Genomic DNA, 20,525 nt, shown 5'->3' with positions numbered 1-20,525 from the left:
AGCCTCCTCGGGTGAATTCCCGAAGGAATCTCTAGAGGCCCTGATAGTGACCATTCCGAAACCAAATAAACCAACCGATCAACCAGCCAATTATAGACCCATTTCCCTGCTAAATACCGATGTTACAATTTATGCTAAATTGATAGCCAACCGATTGGTCCAAATCCTCCCTCAACTGGTTCATCCCGACCAGGTTGGATTTTTCTATGGGAGACAAGTGCCCGATGGTACCAGACGCTTCATTGACCTCCTCAAATGGAAAGAACATGTCAAAACGCCTTCCCTACTACTCTCACTAGATGCGGAAAAGGCTTTTGATAGAGTGCACTGGGATTATCTGAGGGCTGTACTTCACCGCTTTGGGCTTACGGGATTTATTGCGCTGCTATCTATGCCCTCTATACTACCCCCAGTGCACGGGTCTGGACCTCTGGCTTTATCTCCTCCCCATTTTAACATTACTCTCATCTTTGCCCTAATTATGGAACCCCTAGCTATGGCAATTCGTACCTGCCCACACATCAGTGGGATCCAAAATAGGCTCACACGAACATAAAATAGGCTTATAACCTGACAATGTCATTATTTCCATCACGCATTCCTCTTAGCTCCCTACTGGCTATCCAAAATATTCTTACCTCCTTTGGTAATCTTTCACTATACAAAGATAATAATAGTAAGTCTCAAATGCTAGGAATTCATCTTACTACGTCTGAAAAAAGAGCCATTGCACTGGTCACTTCCTTCTTATGGGCCCCATCCGACACAATGAGCTATTTGGGTATATCCTTGACATCTCCTACCTCCAAATTATTCACCTTGAATTACATACCTCTCCTTGATAAGATTAAAACATTATGCAAAAACTTACATAGCCCCACCACGTCATGGGCGGGCAGGATTACATTGCTTACTACCCCATATTCTATATCTCTTTCGAGTATTGCCCATTCCCATCCTGCCTTTTTACCTACTGAACCTGCAATGAATCCTATAGACTATAGACTCCTATATATGGGAAGGAAAAAAAACATTGGATTTCTAAGAAGTGTCTATATACTCCAACATCGCATGCAGGCCTAGGGGCGCCAGATATACAAAAATATTATAAAGCCGTCATCCCGGATCAAACCAGCCAGTGGCAGAATACCTCCTCCAACAAAACTTGGAAACAAATCGAATGCACTGCTTCTAAAACAGATCTTCTTTCTTTGTTGTGTGCCCTCCTTTTACAATTCACTGCTAACAAACCCTTCTTGGACACGGTCACAGCTACCAATAGAGTCTGGGCATCTCTGGGCTCACCTTCCTCTATAACCGATAACTCTTTCCTCCAACAAATACCTCACTCCTCTCTGGATATCGTCCTTGACGACATCTGTCTAACCCCTTGGATGCATATTGGCTTGACTCATTTGGACAAACTGCATGACAAAGGATGAAGCTTTGAAGAGATATCTAAGAGATTCCCCATCTCCCCTAAAGAATTTTATAAATTCCTCAGTATCCGACATTTTATGGCCTCTGCACAAGTTAAGGACAGCCACATTATTAGAAGAACCATCTCTTTCTACCAAACTCCTAATCCCCTCCGTAAGGGCAACTCTTTCTTCTATAAACTCCTTGCTGGACCACAAACGTTTGAGAAACTTCCACCTATGGAGTGGTGGGAGAAGGAGTTGAATTTTACGCTACCCCCTACCCTATGGCATAAAGCTATTGAATGGCCTCTAAAAACATCTGATTGCATCACACATTGGGAGTCCCTTCAAAAAATCTTCCATAAATGCTATTACACACCACAAAGGTTAGCTAAGATTTTACTATCTGCGTCCTCCTACTGTTGGCGTAATTGTGGAAAAACTGGCTCTTTGACCCACATCTGGTGGTACTGTATTGCATTGAAACCATTTTGGGCTGCTATATTTAGATGTATTTCTTCTGTGACACACCTTGCTTGCTCTCCATCACTTCAGTTAGCACTATTAGGGATTGGTATAGAGCTTTGGCCCCCCAACCAACGTACCTTTTGTTTCTCACACACTGATAGCCTCCAGATTAGATCTGGCGTGACATTGGAAGCGAGTAGAAACCCCTAGTTTATATGTTGTTATCTAAATACCGAATACCCATGCCCACTGTGAAATGCTCCATGTAAAAGCCCATTTCAAATGGGATACATTTAATGCCAACTGGTTATGCTGGATGAAAGACCGTAGATGTACTATACGTACATGATATCTAATCAAGTCCTCACGTCCCCTAGCTAAGCCTTTTCCTAAAATGTAGACTGAAAATATTTCTTTGACCTACACTTGCTGGTACAAGTCTCTGTCTAACAGTGTAACAGATGTTGACTAGTTTTACTTTAAAGTCTAATTTACATTCAGGTAATATGGCAAATTACATAGACCCTTTCCATAGTCTTGTCCCTCCCTACATGTTTAGCTCCCTATCCTTATCCCCTACCAGATAATTAAAATATCTTAGCGCAGTTCATACCTCAGGCAGTGTTGAGGGATAGGCATGGTATACTTATACTTATACTCTATACTAATACAGAAGTTTAGGCCTGTTTCTTTCCACTGACTAGCTTATAGAGATGACTGTTTTGTACAAGCAGTTTGATAAGTCCCCGGAAACTACCGATCTTACTGTTATGTCGACATGTGTATTCAACCTACTGTTTTGGACTCTGTATGCACCTGCTCTTTATACTTAATAAAATTCATAACTACGAGGATAGTGGGGTATTCATATTCAATATGGTCCAGCAACCTCTAAATTATGATGCGTCCATGAGCTTTGAATCAAATCTAAATGTAGCGTAAATATGAAAGATGCATGGACCCAGGAATGGGGATTTCGTCCCACCCGGAGCTCTAAGAAACCTCCTGGCTCCAGGATCCCAACTGTGATCCAGAAAACCCAGAAAGGACTGAAAAGGCAGTTCTTTCCTGTTACAAGTCATTTCTTCCTGGAGCCACTCAGCCCCTCTGGCTGAGAACCCTGGGTGACTTTGAGGCCACCCAACACCGTGGTATTGCCACGCATTGCCACATATCACACAAAAAACTCTGCAAAGTCTATTATTTTTAACATATACATTTATTGGATTTTAAATACAAATATCCATTAAACACTTAGAACAATATCAATCACAAATAAGGTAATAACACAAAACAAGGTCACCAAAATCTGGAACCATCATACTAGTAAGACCCTCTATATGCATTTAGTCTTGTATTAAAATTACATATCTACATGTTTCACTTCTTAATTTACCAATCATCAATTTCCCCTTATGTCTATTTTGCTAACTTAACCCTCATTTGATAACAGGCCCTTCTACTCCAATCCTACCTAATAAATAAATAGATATTTAAATATATCTACTAGTGGTCTATTGAGGGGGTTATTCCGACTTAGAAAATATCCCCAATAAATATTCCTAATATTAGTGTTAAAAAATTGTGTAATCCTAATATCGCCAATAAATAACCCTAATGTTTGTGTTAAAAAATTATGTAATCCTTATGAACTAATATATAAATCCTGTTTTGAGGGTAAAATCTGTTGATGAAGATTGTGCTCTAGCAAAGTCTATTATGACTTGATTAATCAGCTGTAATTGCTGTGGTGGAAAGGTTGTGTGTAATCAGACCTTTTAGAAATCTCAAATTGAAGCCGGCCCCTGTCATGCCATTCTGGTGTGAAGCCTGATTCCTGAGGATAATTTGTAGACTCTGGTACTTTGTCTGTAAGGTGTCTGTCATATTAAATGTCACTTTGCTTCTAGTTCTCTTGTTTGCAGACTTGGGTTTTGTTGCTGACTTATGGTGATGCCATGGAACACCTTGATGTTGTCTTTGTTGCTACTTGGCTTTGGCGTGTTGATAGACGTAATCTGAAGTGGGTTGAAAAGGATCTTGAGTTTCAGCTTCTGGGCCAAGTACATTGCTGCATCTGCTGAATTCACGTATATGGCTAATTCTAAGGCATCTGCTACTGCTACAGCAGCTGCTGCTTCCCTCTCTATAGCAAGTCTCTCTAGGTCTGCTTCTAGAAGGGCTTTCTGCTGCTCCATAGATGCCTTGTACTGCACCTTCTTAGTCTCCAGCCACACTTTCTCAGCTTCCAACACACCTCTTGTATCTTCTCAATCTCTAGCTGTGCCTCTTGTTGCATCTTCTCTGCTTCTAAGTTCACTTTCTCAGCTTCTAACTACGCCTCTTCCTGTATCTTCTCATCCTCTATCTGTGCTTTTTGCAGCACCTTCTCAGCCTCTAACTGCATCTCTTGCTGCACCTTCTCAGCCTCTAACCACGCTTTCTCTTTTACATTTGCATTTCTTGCTTGGCAAAGGCTGTTCTGGCTTTTGCGGTTTCAACTTTTGCATGTTCTTGTGCCTCTGAGGCAAGAGGCCTCAGGCAAGTGCAGCACTGGCAGATGAGGATCTAGAGCAGGGGTGGGGAACCTACAAATTCCATAATGTATCAGTCTCTGGGAATCGTGACTGAGAATCTTGCAATGCCCCATGGGATCTGTAGTTTCACCACAGCTGGAGGGCTGGAGGTTCCCCACCTCTGATCTAGAGGAGCCAAATACTTAGGACCTTGTTTTAAGTGAAGATGCCTGACTATGTGACATGTTGCTTCTGGAGGTGCTTGACTGTGTAGAGACTGCTGTATTGTCATATCCAGGTGGCGGCACTGATGTGTAGCGGGCCTCTATGTAGTTACTGTTCTGTATCCCACTTGCTGGGTAGTCCCTGTTTCACTGTTCTGTCCCCGATATATGTTACCCTGTGGCCTGTGTAGCTCTACATGTAGCTAAACCCTTGTATTCTGCAATAAGCCACACTGGGTGAAATCTTGATGCTATTTTTAACAAAACAGGGTGGGGTGAAATTGGTAAAAGAACATAGAAACATGCAATCAGTATATCAACATGTAAATATAGTGTCAGTTAACAAATATACACAGACAGAAGTCCATCCATACCAGGGATGCTGCTTAAGGGAATTTGGGCACTTTCTTCCAGACACATGCTACAATGGCAGTGAATTTTCTTCTCCTCTAAAATGGAGGTTGAAAGTCCCAGAATGCTCTTGTTTCCTATTCTTTGAGCAGAAGGGCACTGGGAGTTTTACCAAAGAGAAAACAGTCTAAGCTCCTGTAAAAAAGGTTTTTCTCTTCAGCTCCATTTTGTGACAAATTTTGATAATGCAGGTAGGTAAGCCTATAATTCCTGCCTGTTGAGGGCAGAAGGGTGTGCAAAGAATAAAAAGTAGGGATGCACTGATACCATTTTTTTTAATACTGAGTACAAGTACAGATACTTTTCCTCAAGTACTCGCCGATACCAATTGCTGTGACAGTTTTTTCAAAGCAATACAGACTAATGATTTTAGGACAGTGTTGGAGCACCAGGACCCAGTCACAGCTGCAACCAATGTGACCCTGGTAGTTCTGCCACTGACACCAAGCTGTAAAGAGATGACAAATCCCAGTAATACACTATGAAATAATGCAGAATACCAAAAGCTATAAAGAACTACATATCCCAGCAACACATTATACAGCAATGCAGAATACCATCAACTATATAGGGGCACAAATCCCAGCAATCCATTATACAGCATTGCAGAATAATTTATACTACATACTCTGTGTTGCTCACCAGGGCTGTGGAGCATCTCAGGAGGCTGTGCAGGGTCTAACCAAGGCTGTGCAGGGTATCTCCCGGACTGTGTGGGGTCTCAGGAGGATGTGCAGAGTCTCACCGGGGCTTTGTGGGGTCTAACCAGGGCTGTGCGGGTTTCATCGGGGCTGTGCAGTCTTATTAGGGCTGTGCAGTCTCACCATGGCTGCATGCGGGTCTCACCAGGGCCGTGCAGTGTCACCAGGGCTGTGTATGTGTCTCACTATGGCTATGCAGTGTGACCAGTACTGCGTATGAGTCTCACCAGGGCTGCATGCTGGTCTAACCAGGGCTGTTCAGGGTCTCTCCAGGGCTGTGCTGTCTCACCAGGGCTGCATGTGTGGTCTCACCAGGGCCGCGTGCGGGTCTCACCAGGGCTGTGCGGTCTGACCAGGGCTACATATGGGTCTCACCAGGGCTGCGTACGGGTCTCACCATGTCTGTGCAGTGTCACCAGGGCTGTGTATGGGTCTCAGCAGGGCTGTGTATGCATCTCACCATGGCAGTGCATTGTCACCACGGCTGTGCAGTGTCACCAGGGTTGCATGCAGTGTCATCAGGGCTGCATGTAGGTCTCACTAGGCCTCTACAGTGTCAACAGGGCTGCGTGCAGATCTTACTAGGGCTGTGCAGTGTCACCAGGGTGTGGGTGATGCAGTTCTTACCAGGGCTGTTCCGGGTCTCCCCATGGCTGTTTGGGTGGATTTGGATGGAGGGAAGGAGGAGGAGGAGGAAATTGCGGCCAGACCAGCGCTGAAAAAGACAGCTGCTGCAAGGTCCCCAGCAGGCTGCCTGAGGTCCCCTAGCAAGCAAAGGACCTCAGGCAGCCACTCGTGTTTAAAAATCTAAAGTGCCGGTATCTGCGCTTGGTATAGGGGCATTTTCACGAGTAACGGTACTTGTGAAAATGCCCAGTATCAGCACCAATACTGGTATGGGTATCGGTGTATCGCTAATAAAAAAATAAAAAATACCTGCAATTATCTATAAGTATCTGTTTGTACATTGCCATTACCAAACTTTTCTAAAGGTGTATTTGTTGTAATTTCAAAGATATAGCATAACGTCCTCTTTAATTTGTCACTTCAAATTGAGTAACATGATGTATTATTTTCTATTATCTTCAGCACCTTTGCCTACATTCGTACAAAGTGCTCGCTCCCCCATCTTCCTATTCTCACTTATAACTATGATGATGACACAGCTTCGGATAATTTTCTTCATGGCTTCAATGAACAAAATGATTGAATACTTGATGACTGAACCTCAAGAAAATGGTAAGCTAATGTTATTAGTATTAAATTGCACTAGTGCAACTGCAACTAGATTTAATATTTCCTTTTATTAACAGGGTTATTCACAAAAGGGTGAAGAGTCTGGAGAATGCAGGAGAAGTGAACAATCTAGCACAATATAGCTGATGTGGAAAGTGAGCTGAACTGGAGAATTTTTCCAAATCAGCTATTTTGTCCTAGATTGCCTTCTCTTCACCCTTTTGTGAATAACCCTGTAAATGTTTGTTTTCTTGCTTCTATATCAACATTTCTTGACATTCCATATCAACATTTCATGAGTTAGTAAGTGAAACATTTGAGTGAGTAATTCAGTTGTGTTCGGCCATCTATCAGGTAGCAGGAATATGATATGAATTAGATAATATGCCTGGTTGCACATAAACATAACTTGCAAGTTGTCTGTAACATTATAAGGGTTCAAAACAAGGGGATGTGTATCTAGTTTGTATCGTACACAAAATACTTGATCTGATTTACATATACAGGTTGTCTATTTATAAACAATTCATAGAGCCATCTACCCTGCCAATATTTGTGAATGTTTGCTCTGTGCGAATAGCATTCATAGTACATTTTTAGGGCTGCGGAAATTAACGATAAATGCTTTGATTAATCGTAAATTTTTTTGATCGATCAAAATTCTTTTGATCGGTACTCACCTCTCCGCCGTCTTCCGGGTCTTCCGTCGGAGATCCGGTGACATCACGTACATCGACGTCACCGGACTCCTCCCCCTTCCCCAAGTGGCTCTGTCGGCCAACGAAGGGAAGGGGGAGGAGTCTGGTGACGTCGGTGTCCGTGACGTCAGAACTTGGTATAGCTCTAATACCCATGAGCATTAGAGACAACTTCACATCCCAGTCTTTACTTGACTCTTTAACAAATTTCTTAAGGATGTTGATAATTGTCTGGTTATAGCGCTCTTCTGCTCCGTTAGATGCTGACCATAGGCAATGTGTAATTTCCGTTATATATATTTTTCTGCGCTATCCGGATATAATTAAACCAAAAACTAAATAAATAGATAAATAAATCTAGGGAAATGTATAACCCTGCTGCCGTGCCAACCACAGTGCAAAAATAATCTCAAAACTAATGCAACGCGCTGGTAATGTGTGACAATTCAAAACAACTATTCAACAAAGCTTGTCATAAATTATAAAAAATAACAAATGTAGCAACGTGTAACATATAACGATTCTCCAAAGTTCAGACTTCAATCAAGAAGAAAAATCCCGTACAAAGTAGTTCTTGCGTGTGTCCCGTGCAACAAGTAACTGATAACCAATTAACCTTGGCTGTGATTAAATTGAAAGTCTAGAGTCTTTCAAATCTTTACAATTCCCACACTGTAGTAGAAAGTGCCCACAAATTTCATATGATAAGATGTTACGATCTCATACGATGTCATAACAATAAATCTATGCACTCACCAGAAAGTTCTGACCATGCATTTAAATGTTCAATTTGTATTTTCGGTGAGCATGATCTCTTTGTTATTCCCGTCAGCTGCCTCTCATGGACTCCATCTTCCTCTCTCTCTCTCTCTCTCTCTCTCTCTCTCTCTCTCTCTCAAATCCAACGAACACCACAAAATGCTTCCAATCAGTTAATCGATCAACCCCATAAGAAAAGGGATAGTATATAGTGTAGTATCTCATGTAAAATTTGTATTAAAATATAAAAACACTTACATAAATGTTAAAAATCATCAGTACTATATCCGAGAAATTACTCCAATTAGCCTCGTGCTGTATCGCCTCCTACGCATTTTGTAACCACAACTTTTTCAAGGAGGGTGAACGTGCTGGGATAAGCAAACCTAATATACTCCCCTCTTGAACATAATTAACCATCTAATTAGTTTCTTAATTAGGTCAGCACATAAACGCCATTGACCATTCGGTTTAAGGATACCAAGAATGGGATTAAAATAAGAACTGTGCAACGGTCTTATAACACCTCTTTCTTTGAGGTTCCTTATCATTTCTACTAGCGAATCATAACACACTAGGGGAAGTCGATACTGCTTGATATAAACAGGAGGTGCCTCGGGGGATCATTCTGAATCCTGGCTATGTGTATGTCTGTTAGACCACAATCATAGAAATCTTTAGCAAATATGTCCTTGTATTCCATAAGAACTTCTTTTACCTGTTGGCGCTCTAGGTCATTAGATGATCCATCAGCTAAGGATATTTGTTGCTGAACCATTTCCTGAAATCCAGGAAAAATTTCAGGTCAACCTATTTCATAGGCTCCCTCAAGCCTGTCAGTGAGGTCATTGTTTGACTTACTAGCCTTTTCGGTAAACTGACGATATTCCTCGGCTTCCCGCTCATGATCAAAGGTAAGGGAGGATTCCTCCACCATGCAGGTACCTTCTTCAGGATTGAAAGGATAAACTGAGTTATGGGTGAACAATCCTTCAGGAGAAGAATAAAATGTTTGATCAACTATTTGCTCCTCAGTGAGATATTGTTCAGGTATCAGGCCAAATATTGCATTTTGAAACCCAAAAGTGTAATGATCTGAATCTAAAGCCAAACCAATTATAATGTCTTTAGACAAAGAGACTTCATTTGAAGTTACATTATTAATGATTATTTGGGTTTTTAATTCATTGATATTTACCATGGGTGTAGGATTTACTGAAATTCCTAGTTGTTGCATCCTGTTTGAGAGGCAAATTAATGCATCAGGATTCTTTTGATACCTGAATAGGTAACAGAAAATTATTGGTACCTGGAGGGATAATAACATTATGTGGTACTAATATACTGACTGCATATGGCAGTATCTGGGATGATCTGATGGCTTCATGTTCATCCATAAAACTACATGGATCCCCTTTTAATCTAGTTCACAATGTGGAATTTACCAGATCCATGTGTATGGAAAAGCAATGTAATATATAGTTGCCAATGTAGATATGACACCGTGGCTCACTGATTACCAGGCATACATGAGTGGCTGTTTTAACCCCAATTGAAATGGATAACATACATTTAGCAATTATATTATGACTGTTGGAGTCATCATCCAGATCATTGACCCAGTTATCCTGAGGGTTTGGATACTTAATTACTTAAGGATTAGCCATCCTTTTAGTAGATCTCTACTAATGTAACTTTTTTCCTGGGGCGTAAATCCAGCTTAGCCCTTTTTTTTTAAATCAGATAGTTTTTTTATTAAAGGTTTTTCAAGTTTACATAACAATAAACATAAGGCTCAGCAACAAAAGGAGCCACCAAGAATACATTTACATGTACCAGCAACCATGCATCAAACAAATGAATGGAAACCAGGGGAGAAAAATAATAATTTATACCACAATAAAGAAATATATCAAGTCATAGCACCATTGTCATTGTGCGCCAATGTGCCTGAACATCATAAGTAACATGTGCGTGACATGTTCATAGCTTGCATCCCATCAAGATCTATCAGAAACCCACACACATAGGAGTGTAGTTCTCACTATCAACATAGCCAGTCATGGTATGCAGAGTGAGAGCATGGAGGGGTGTCAAAAAATGACCTAAGTGGCAGGAACAAGAGATGCTGGCCTGTTCAGCGATCTGTCCCAAATGGCATAAAATTTGGATACATTGCTCCTGTGCTGATAAGTGAGTTTTTCCAGTGTTAGGAGACGATCCAACTTCTCCATCCAGGCCCCTGCTGACGAGACAGTATAGGACATCCACATGAGAGCAATGACCCTCCACGCTGCAAATAGGGCCCTAGATACAGCAATCACAGTGAGGTCATCCTATGCCGAGGCGTCAAATACCCCTAGGCAGGCAAGTGGAGAACAGGGGAGTTGGATCATGAAAGTAGAGCAGATACAATTCACAACATTATTCCAGTATCTCACCAGCTTGGGACAGCGCCACAGAAGGTGTATAAGAGAGCCAGGCTCAATGCCACATTTAGGACATTCTGAGTCCGTTCTCACCCCAATTTTTAAGTAGGAACTCTGGGGCGTGATCAGGGCCGTCTTTAAACTTGAGTGGACCCCGGGCAAACATTTTCTTGGGCCCCTCACCACGCCCCCATGCAATATTGCCCGCTATATGCTGACATAGCAGAGCAGGGCTGCAGCTGGGATGGATCCAAAAAATATTGTCCAGATCCACCCCACCACCTGATTGACAGCTGACTCTACCTCTCTAGAGGTTGTGTCCGCCCCATCCATCCCTCCAGTCAGCATTGGAGGATCAGAGAGGGGAGGGGGGGTATTCCTGCGAGGAGCCGTGACTGACAGTCACCGCTCTCTGCAGAGAGAGTGAGTGCAGGAACTGAGTGATCAGCGGTATGTGATCGCTCAGTTCTCGATCAAGAGAGCCAACCTGTGGCAGCTTCAGTAACTAGGGGGAAGAGCGCATTTCACTCTCCCCATAATTCTACTTTCATGGTAAATGTGTGGATAATTCGCCACCTACCACTTCCACTGCATAGAATAGCAACAATAATAATAATGACACCTGAGCATGTCCCCTGGTGTAATTATTGTTATAATTATTATGTCCCCCCCCCGTGTCATTATTATTATGTCCCCTCTCCCCCATGTCATTATTATGTCCCCTGGTGTCATTATCATTATTATGTCCCCTGGAGTCATTATTATTATTATGTCCCCTGGAGTCATTATTATTACTATGTCCTTGTCCCCCGGTGTCATTATTATTATTTTAAAATAATAATAGTAATCATCACTACGGATGCACTGATACCGGTTTTCCGTATCGAGTACCGATATTTATATTTCGGTACTCGCCCATACCGAGTACTGATACCGGTACTTCCAGTAGCAAAGAGCCGGCTTCCCGGGCAATCAGGTAGCCAGGTGGCATGTCATTACCCACTGCCCAGCTTCTTGATTGCCCGGGAAGCCGACTCCATTCTGTTTGGTCGGCTCGATGCTGATTGGCCGGGAAGCCGGCTTCCCAGCCAATCGGCATCGAGGCCGGCCAAACAGATCTGACAATATGGCGACACGACCCCCACCCTGCAAACACCTCATTCCCCTCACATAGATCCTTAGCAGCATTCATTACTGTACCAGTCCCTCGGCCAGATACCGCTCTCCAGGATTTGCCCACGTCTCCTGTGTGCACAGCGGCAGTGTGATCGGCCCTCAGCCTGCTACTGCGCATGCACAGAATTTCTGATTGGTGTCATCACCATAATGACACCAGGCAACACCCGGGGGCGGGACACACACACACGTCATCACCATAATGACACCAGGGGACAGACATAGCAATAATGACACCAGAGGATGGAGATATTATGACACCAGGGGGACGGACATAACAATAATGACACCAGAGGATGGAGATATTATGACACCAGGGGGACGGACATAACAATAATGACACCAGGGGATGGACATAACAATAATGACACCAGGGGATCGACATAACAATAATGACACCAGGTAATGGACATAACAATTATGACAACGGGGACGGACAGAACAATAATGACAACGGGGATGGACATAACAATAATGACAACAGGGATGGACATAACAATAATGACAACAGGGATGGACAAAACAATAATGAAACCAGGGGATGGACAGAACAATAATGAAACCGGGAAACCAGGTGATGGACATAACAATAATGACACCGGGGGACAGACATAACAATAATGACACCGGGGGACAGACATAACAATAATGACACTGGGGGACGGAGATAACAATCATGACACCAGGAGACCTAAAAATCACAATAATAATAATGACACTGGGGGGACATAATAATAATAATGACACTGGGGGACATAATAATAATGACACTGGGGGGACATAATAATAATAATGACACTCAGGGGACATAATAATAATAATGACACTGGGGGAAATAATAATAATGACACTGGGGGACATAATAATAATAATGACACTGGGGGGACATAATAATAATGACACCAGGGGGACATGCTCAGGTGTCATTATTATTTTTATACAGCATTACATCATAGCCCAGCAGTGCCACACCTAACTCCAGGCGTCACTCTCAGTCTCAGGAAGGAGAGTTAGGCCTGGTTCACACCTGAACGTTTGGTAGCGCGTTCAACGCTCGACGAACGCTCTACAAAACGCTCAAACATCTAAATCCCATTGTATTCAATGGGCCTGGTTCACACCTTGGCGTATTTCCGCCCGTCTGAACGCGATACAAAACGGCCTACGCCTGAAAAGGTACAGGAGCTTCTTTGCGGCGTATTGGGCCATTTTGTAGCGTGTTCGCGCCCATAGACTTCAACGGGAACAGGCTGAAATGAGTGTTTGGGCGTTTTCATAGCAGAAATCGCGTGTTCCGCACATGGCTACAGACCCCTCCCATCTGCAGAAGTTGTTGGGTGAGCAAGAAGCAGAAAAAGATGGAGGATTCTACAGCATGTGGTCTCCTGGATTCTGAGGCATTCATACGCCTGGTGCAGGCGAGACCATGTCTCTTTGACATGAGACATGCCAATTACAAGAAAAGGAGAATCAGGCAACATGCATGGCAAGAGATTGGAGAAGCAACGTGGCCTGATTGGGAAACTTTCTCCAAACAAGTTAAAGAAGCAAGGGTACATGTCAGCAATGTTTTTATGTGTTGAATATTTTCTTGCAGAATGCATGCACTGTTTTAATGCGACATGCGTGCATTGTTTGCATATGACTTGCGTTGAGTATCTCCGTGTAACATGCGTGCATGTGTGCTATGTTTTCATGCAGAATGCATGCAGTGTGTAGTGACATGTGCGCATTGTTTTCATGTGACTTGCGTGCAGTGTTTTAATGTGACATGCGTGCAGTGTTTTTATGTCAGATGCGTGCAGTATTGTTATGTCACATGCGTGCAGTATTTTTATGTCACATGCGTGCAGTGTTTTAATGTGACATGCGTGCAGTGCTTTTATGTGACATGCGTGCAGTGCTTTTATGTCACATGCGTGCAGTGCTTTTATGTCACATGCGTGCAGTGTTTTAATGTTACAAGCGTGCAGTGTTTTTATGTCAGATGCGTGCAGTATTTTTATGTCACATGCGTGCAGTGCTTTTATGTGACATGCGTGCAGTGTTTTAATGTTACAAGCGTGCAGTGTTTTAATGTGACAAGCATGCAGTATTTTTATGTCACATGCGTGCAGTGTTCTAATGTGACATGCGTGCAGTGCTTTTATGTGACATGCGTGCAGTGCTTTTATGTCACATGCGTGCAGTGTTTTAATTTTAGATGTGTGTAGTCTTTACATGTAACATGCGTGCATGAAGTGTGTTCATGTGAAGTGCATGCATTGTTTACATTTGACTTGCGTGAAGTGTTTGCATGTGACTTGCGTGCAGCTATTTATAGAAAACAATACTCAAGTCTGTTTTCAATTCAAATATAATTTATTGGTATCAGATCAAGGGAAAATTATTTTTAATTTTTGGAGGGGAATCAAGACTGAATCGCTTGCATCTGCCATGACACCTCCCCCTCAGGTGACATGAAGTATGCAGCAAATTCGTCACGAACGCTGCCACCATTCGTTGTTCCACAGCTGGCACTGCAATGGCTACTCTCCATGCAATGCGCCAATGAATCGTCAAAATTAAACCCATCTCTGCAACGCACAAAATTGTGAAGGGCACAAGCTGTCTTCACCGCAGAGATGGCGTTTTCAATTTTGAGATATATTGGGGAGTGCAGGAAGCGCCATTTATTGGAGAGTATGCCAAAGGCACACTCCACAACCCTGCGTGCTATGGTGAGCCTATAATTGAACACCCTCTTCTCCAGGCTCAGTCCACGACTGGAGTAGGGCCTCATTAAATGCTCACCCAGAGCAAATGCTTCGTCTCCTACGAATACAAAGGGCATTGCAGGTTGAGCAGTACCAGGCAGCGCGGTGTTCCCCGGGAGGTCAAGATCCCCGTGGCGCAACCTCAGTCCGAATTGTGAATGGCCAAATACCGCAGAGTTTGAGCTGCTGCTGTATGATCCAACATCAATATAGCAGAAGCAGTAATTTGAATCTGCTACCGCAAATAGAACAACCGGAAAAAAAATGTATCATTAAAAAAATGGCTGCCACTGCCAATTGGTTTGACAATCCGGATATGTTTGCCATCTATGGCTCCCACGCAGTTTGGAAAGTTGCAGGACGTGGCAAGCAATCCCGAAATCTGAAGCCACTCCTCTTTGGTGGGTTTCGCCATTACTACATCATGCAGGACCTCCCATATCGCAATGCATGTTTCCTTGATCACGACGCTCGCAGTAGATTTCCCGATCATGAACGAGAAATACAGATTTGTCAAGGACTGTCCAGTCGCTAAATACCTAAGAAATGAAAGATACAAGCAAGAATTGAATTAGTTCATGTTTACATTTTGTTTCCACAGTCAATATCCTAAAAACAAAGTGGAAGAGCATGAAGGATGCCTTTACACGCCACCGAAGAAAGCAGCAGGAATACCGCAGTGGCTCGGCTGCCAGTGCCCCATACCGCTACATTAATGCGGAGCAGCTCTCATTTCTCATTCCATGTCTTGAAATGCGGAGGTAAGTCACGTCAATTACAATTACATGCATAAAATAATATATAGCAAATACTTATGTATTGTTTATTACTCTTTGCAGCACCGATAGTAGCTGGGAGCCTACTGAGAGGCCTGAAGAGGACGAGGGGGAATCGCCCACATCACCTACTGAGCCTTCCTTCTCCCCAGGACCACTGACCCCACCCCCAGCAAGCAGGACACCACCACCGGCGACACCAACCCCGTCTGCCCCACCATCCAGGATCACTGTACGCAGGCGTAGAGTGCTCAGGCCCCGACGCCAGAGATTAGAAAGGGCGGAGGACAGACTTGTAGATGTCCTGGACTCTATGGCCCATCCTGTCCCCAGGCTTTCATGCGAGGCACATTTCCTGCTAAGCTTGGAGGATAAACTGAAAAGGGTGCCTGAAGGTGGACGGACCCAAATACGGGAAACAATCACCAGAGCCATTGATCTGATGCATGGAGTGGAAGCCCTCCTTAATTTCAGCCATCTCCTGCTTATGTGAGGATTCCAGGTTATGGAACATAGTCTCAATGTCCCCCTTAGTAGGTAAAAGAGCAAAGTACTTACGGAAGGCTGAGGGGATATCCCTGTCATCTCCCTCGCCATCACTAGGATCAGGGGTCTCTATGTCCTCGCTAGCACGCGTGGAGAGGAGGGATTCCAGAGGAGACTCAGGAGATGTCGGCCTGTGCTGTTCCCGGGCCGCCACCATCTTGGCTGCACTCTGTGCAGACCTCGTGGTGCCCGTTTTCGGGAAAAAAGTCCCTATATCACGTCTCCTGGATGAGGAAGCCTGGCGGGAGGATGAGTGGGACCTCCGCTTTTTATTGCCGCCCATCGCTGTGCTGTTTAGCCGTTACAGTTGCTGGTTCGTGTGCCTTATCCCTGCAATGCCGCCGGAGCTCTTAGAGAACACGTCCGCTCCCGGCCATTGCCAAGCCACGCCCCCCGATTTGGTAAAGATTTTGAGGTCTAGATTGAGGAGAGAAGTTGGGCGGTAGCTACTACAAAGGGATGGGTCCTTGCCGGGCTTAGGGATGACTGCTATGTGGGCACGTAGGGAGTCCTTGGGGAGAGCTGAACCCGACAAGAGGGAGTTATACACATCCAGGAAGTGAGACGAGAGGATATGGGAGAAGGTTTTATAGTAGGGCAATGAGTAACCATCTGGGCCAGGGGCTTTACCTGGTCTGTTTGAGGGCCAGATCGTTGCAGGGCACGGGTTTCCCCTCAGCTTGGCAGAACTCCTGGTGCCCGAGTTGCGGGTACGCATGCTCGAGTCGCACGGCGGGTGCGCATGCGCGGTACGCAGGCTGCGTGCGCATCCCCGGGGGCACGTGTGTAGCACTCCTGCTCCATTAGGTATCAGGTGTGAGCCTTGCTGGGGTAGGTTCCCTGTACACACCTTCCATCTCTCTCGCCTGCCATTGGTTCTCGAGGAAGGAAGCCTCCTGGTTGCCTCGGTGACCTCCGAAGAGGAGCAAAAGGCACTCAGTGACCGTTCCCTGTCACTGCCATCCCCCGCAGGAGGAGAGCTTAGAGGGGGGGGCCCTAAAATAGCAGGGGAGCAAAAAGGTTAGTCACATAGGAATGTACAATAGTGAGATGTTAAAGGCCCTTAAGGTGAATGCCTGCCAGGGGAGGTATGGGGTCCTCAGTTCCAGCAGCGAAGGATACTAGCAGACAGTTCAAGGTTCCCGGCCCACCGGGAGCAATGCCGGCGGCTCCCGCAACGTTGGTCGCTGCTGGTGTCCTCGAGAAACCCGCGAGGGGAAAGGTACCGGCTCCATGGAGTCATCCGGGAATTCCAGCCAGTTGGGGACATCCACAGGGTCCACATCCAGGAAATTAAACAAAGCCGGGAGTTGTTCTGGTGAGTGTAGCTGGAAGGAGGAATCATTGCGTCGTACTATGATGTGGAACGGGTGTCCCCAGCGATATGTTGCCGATGCAGAACGGATAAGGTCCAGTAGGGGACGGACCGTGCGTCTCATGCATAATGTATGACGGGAGAGGTCTGGCATTATTTTGATGGTAGCGCCGTCAAAGTCAGAGGGTCCATGGCGCCAAGCCTGTCTGATGATTTCTTCTTTGACAGCAGAGAACATCTCTAGGAGCAGAAAGTGTGGGAGGTCGGGCACCATTGACCCTATGGACCCGGTCCAGCTCCAGGGCCGCGTCATGGGGTTTACCCAGGAGGGCATTAAGAATCGCAGCCACTGTATCCCTGAGATGAATGCCCGCCGTTGCCTCCGGTATACCTCGCAGGCGCAGGTTATTTCTGCGGTTCCGATTTTCTGAGTCGTCAAGGCGCAAGTGCATAGATAGCAGGCGGGCATTCGTCAGTCTCGCATCTGCTTCCATGGCATCCATTCTGGTAGATAGTGCGGACGTGACATGTTCTACTGACGTGACCCGGGTATCTACCTCCGTGATGCGGTGTGTGAGGTCGTGGATTTCCTTCGTCAGAGCCACGACAATGGAAGTCGCCATATTGTCCAAATCTCGTTTAGTGGGTAGATGCGGCAATAAGCTACTCAGGCCGATCCCATGTTGAACGTCAATGCCCGTCACATGTGGGACCGTTGAGGGGCCTGGCGGGGACTCCAACCGCGGCGTGTCCGGGAACAAGGCCGGAGATGAGGGGCCATCGGGATCGCGCGAGTCTACCGGGTCAGCGATCAAGGGCAGGGTGTTGCGTCCCAGCTTCTTACCCGACTGGAGACCAGCCGCGGAGGAGCGCGTGAGCGCCATCTTGGAGGCCGCCGCGGGATCCGGGATCGATGGTCTGCGGGCAAAGAAGTCGTAGATTGAGGCACTGCGGGGGTCACCGTGAGTACCGTATGCTTTCGGCTCCTTGGGCATGGAGAGAGTGAGCGGATAGAGTCGGCTAAAACGTATGTCCAGTTCAGTGATCACAGAGCTCCCCTAAAGCATGTCTTCACGGTGCCATGTCCAGGCCACGCCCCCTTAAACTGATGTTTTCTGTATCAGTGTTTTTGTTATATTTGTGTAATCTTTGTTTTACAAATAAACATTTAATATAAGACAAAGGACTTTCAGAGCACTATGGGAACGCTAAAGAATATTTTTTCATCCTGAGTATAATAAATAAGAAAAGAAGATATATTAAAAAACAATACACATTTCCCCTCATAATTTTACCTCAATTTTATATAATCCAGGACAGCAGTCTTTACCTGTTGCTTCAGGGCTAATTCACAACCAAAAACAGTGCGTTCTGGCCCGATTTGGTGCCCCTGTGTTCAGGGGTGGGAGAGGGTATAGCGGTGCAAGTCAATGGCACTGCAGCCACGCCCCACGGCTGCAGTGCGATCACCCACACATGAATGTGTGGCATATCTATGCCTGCTTTCTGGTCCGGTGCAGTCAGAAGAACTGCTGCAAGCACTATTTTTTCTGACTGCACCGAACTGGAACGCAGGCATTGATGTACCATGCATTCGGGTGCTGAAGATCGCAGTGCGGCTGGGGGGCGTGACTGTGATGCCGTTGATTGCAATGCACCGCCACGACCCCTCCCACCCCTGACTGCAGGCAGGCGGTCGGGATGTGATCCAGTGCGTTCCGACACCAAATCTGGCATGAATGCACAGTTTGTGTTTTGTAAATAGCCCCTTGGGTGAAACATTTTGCTACATGATTCTATGCTGCGCAACTGCCTTTCTTAAAAAGTACAGTGGACAGTCCATGGAACCTAGAAACACACGGCAAACTTTTGTGCATATTCAGGGCCATTCGAAATGAGTGAATTCAGCAGGAGTGCAGGACAGCCAGCTGTACCAGATGAATGCTAGGATGGAAATTAGAACAACTTAAGCAGGGGCGTCCCGAAGCTGGGTGTCACCCAGAGCGGAGACCGGGTGACACCCCGCCGTGACGTCATCCTGCATGCGCGTGCGGAATGACGTCATGGTCTTATTGACGCCTGCCAGCGGCCATCTTCGTGATGGACGCCGGCAGAGAGAGGAGGGGACGTTCACCTGGCGGGTTGTGGTATGCTGCCGGTACCCCTCCTCTCTCCTGACACTGTCGGCTCCCGGTCCGTGACCCTCCTTGTGACGCCACTGACTTCAGGCTATGTCCATGCGTGAAATTCTACCAGTACCTCTAAGCACTCATTGTTACATGATTTTATTTCACATCAAGAATGGATATTTTTTTAAGAGATGGCCCAGACAACCATTTTATATTTCATTAAAAAAATGGGTAATTTGTTGTGTTTTGGGGCATTTAATTAAATTTGTCACTAAATTTTGGGGTTTAATAAGGAGTTGCGCTAATATTGCGCAACATAAAAATTTTCAACTACCACCATTTTATTCTATAGGGTCTTGGCATTCAGAAAATATATAATGTTGGGGGGTTTTACGTCATTTTCAGGCCTAAAATGTGGAATATAACATGGGTGCAAAAATTGAAAAAAGGGCCTCAGTCATGAAGGGGTTAATGCCCTGACCATTGCTATAATCATGTTATAAATCAATGTGACATTTGTACTGATAGAATATATAAATAATTAGAATAATGTGCAAAGCTATTCTGAAAAGCCCAACATCTTTTGGGAACCTATATGTGGACCACCGCATTGGTTTATTTATAAAGACTGGTAATTATTTACTCACCGCTTTTTCCCCTATATTACAGTTTAAAGAAGAACTGTGGGGAAAAAGTTCTAAAATCTTGAAGTGGGGCTACCCCCGCACTGCAAGTGTTAATTGCTCATTTTTGTCTAGGGTTCAAAATAACAAAAGTTACACTCACCTGATCTTCGGAGCTGGATGACTCTAAGACTGGTCCTTCCATCTAAGTCATCATGTTCTATATAGGATGTGAGGACACCGAGGGACATACCATCGTTGCAGCAGACTGGAGGGAGTGCTGTGACAGCCAGATGGATCCGAGCTTTGGGTGAGTATATCTTTGTTATTTTTGAACCTAG

At 44.9% G+C, this 20,525-nt stretch overlaps 1 protein-coding gene across 1 annotated transcript in view; it reads left to right on the top strand.

Moving 5' to 3' along the window:
- LOC108790637 (large neutral amino acids transporter small subunit 3-like) overlaps positions 1-8,909 on the top strand; it is a 213,740-nt gene extending 204,831 nt beyond the window's left edge. Inside the window, exons 8-9 of the mRNA XM_018560943.1 lie at positions 6,831-6,980; positions 8,875-8,909. Coding sequence (XP_018416445.1) covers positions 6,831-6,980; positions 8,875-8,909 — 185 coding nt within the window. The remainder of the gene's footprint in view (positions 1-6,830; positions 6,981-8,874) is intronic.
- The last annotated feature ends 11,616 nt before the right edge of the window (positions 8,910-20,525 follow it).

Source organism: Nanorana parkeri, unplaced genomic scaffold, assembly GCF_000935625.1.
Source record: "Nanorana parkeri isolate BGI_ZX_2015 unplaced genomic scaffold, ASM93562v1 scaffold490, whole genome shotgun sequence".
In the NCBI taxonomy this organism is placed as follows: domain Eukaryota; kingdom Metazoa; phylum Chordata; class Amphibia; order Anura; family Dicroglossidae; genus Nanorana; species Nanorana parkeri.
The sequence above is the reverse complement of the archived record's forward strand: the minus strand, read 5'-3'. Positions and strand labels throughout refer to the sequence as shown.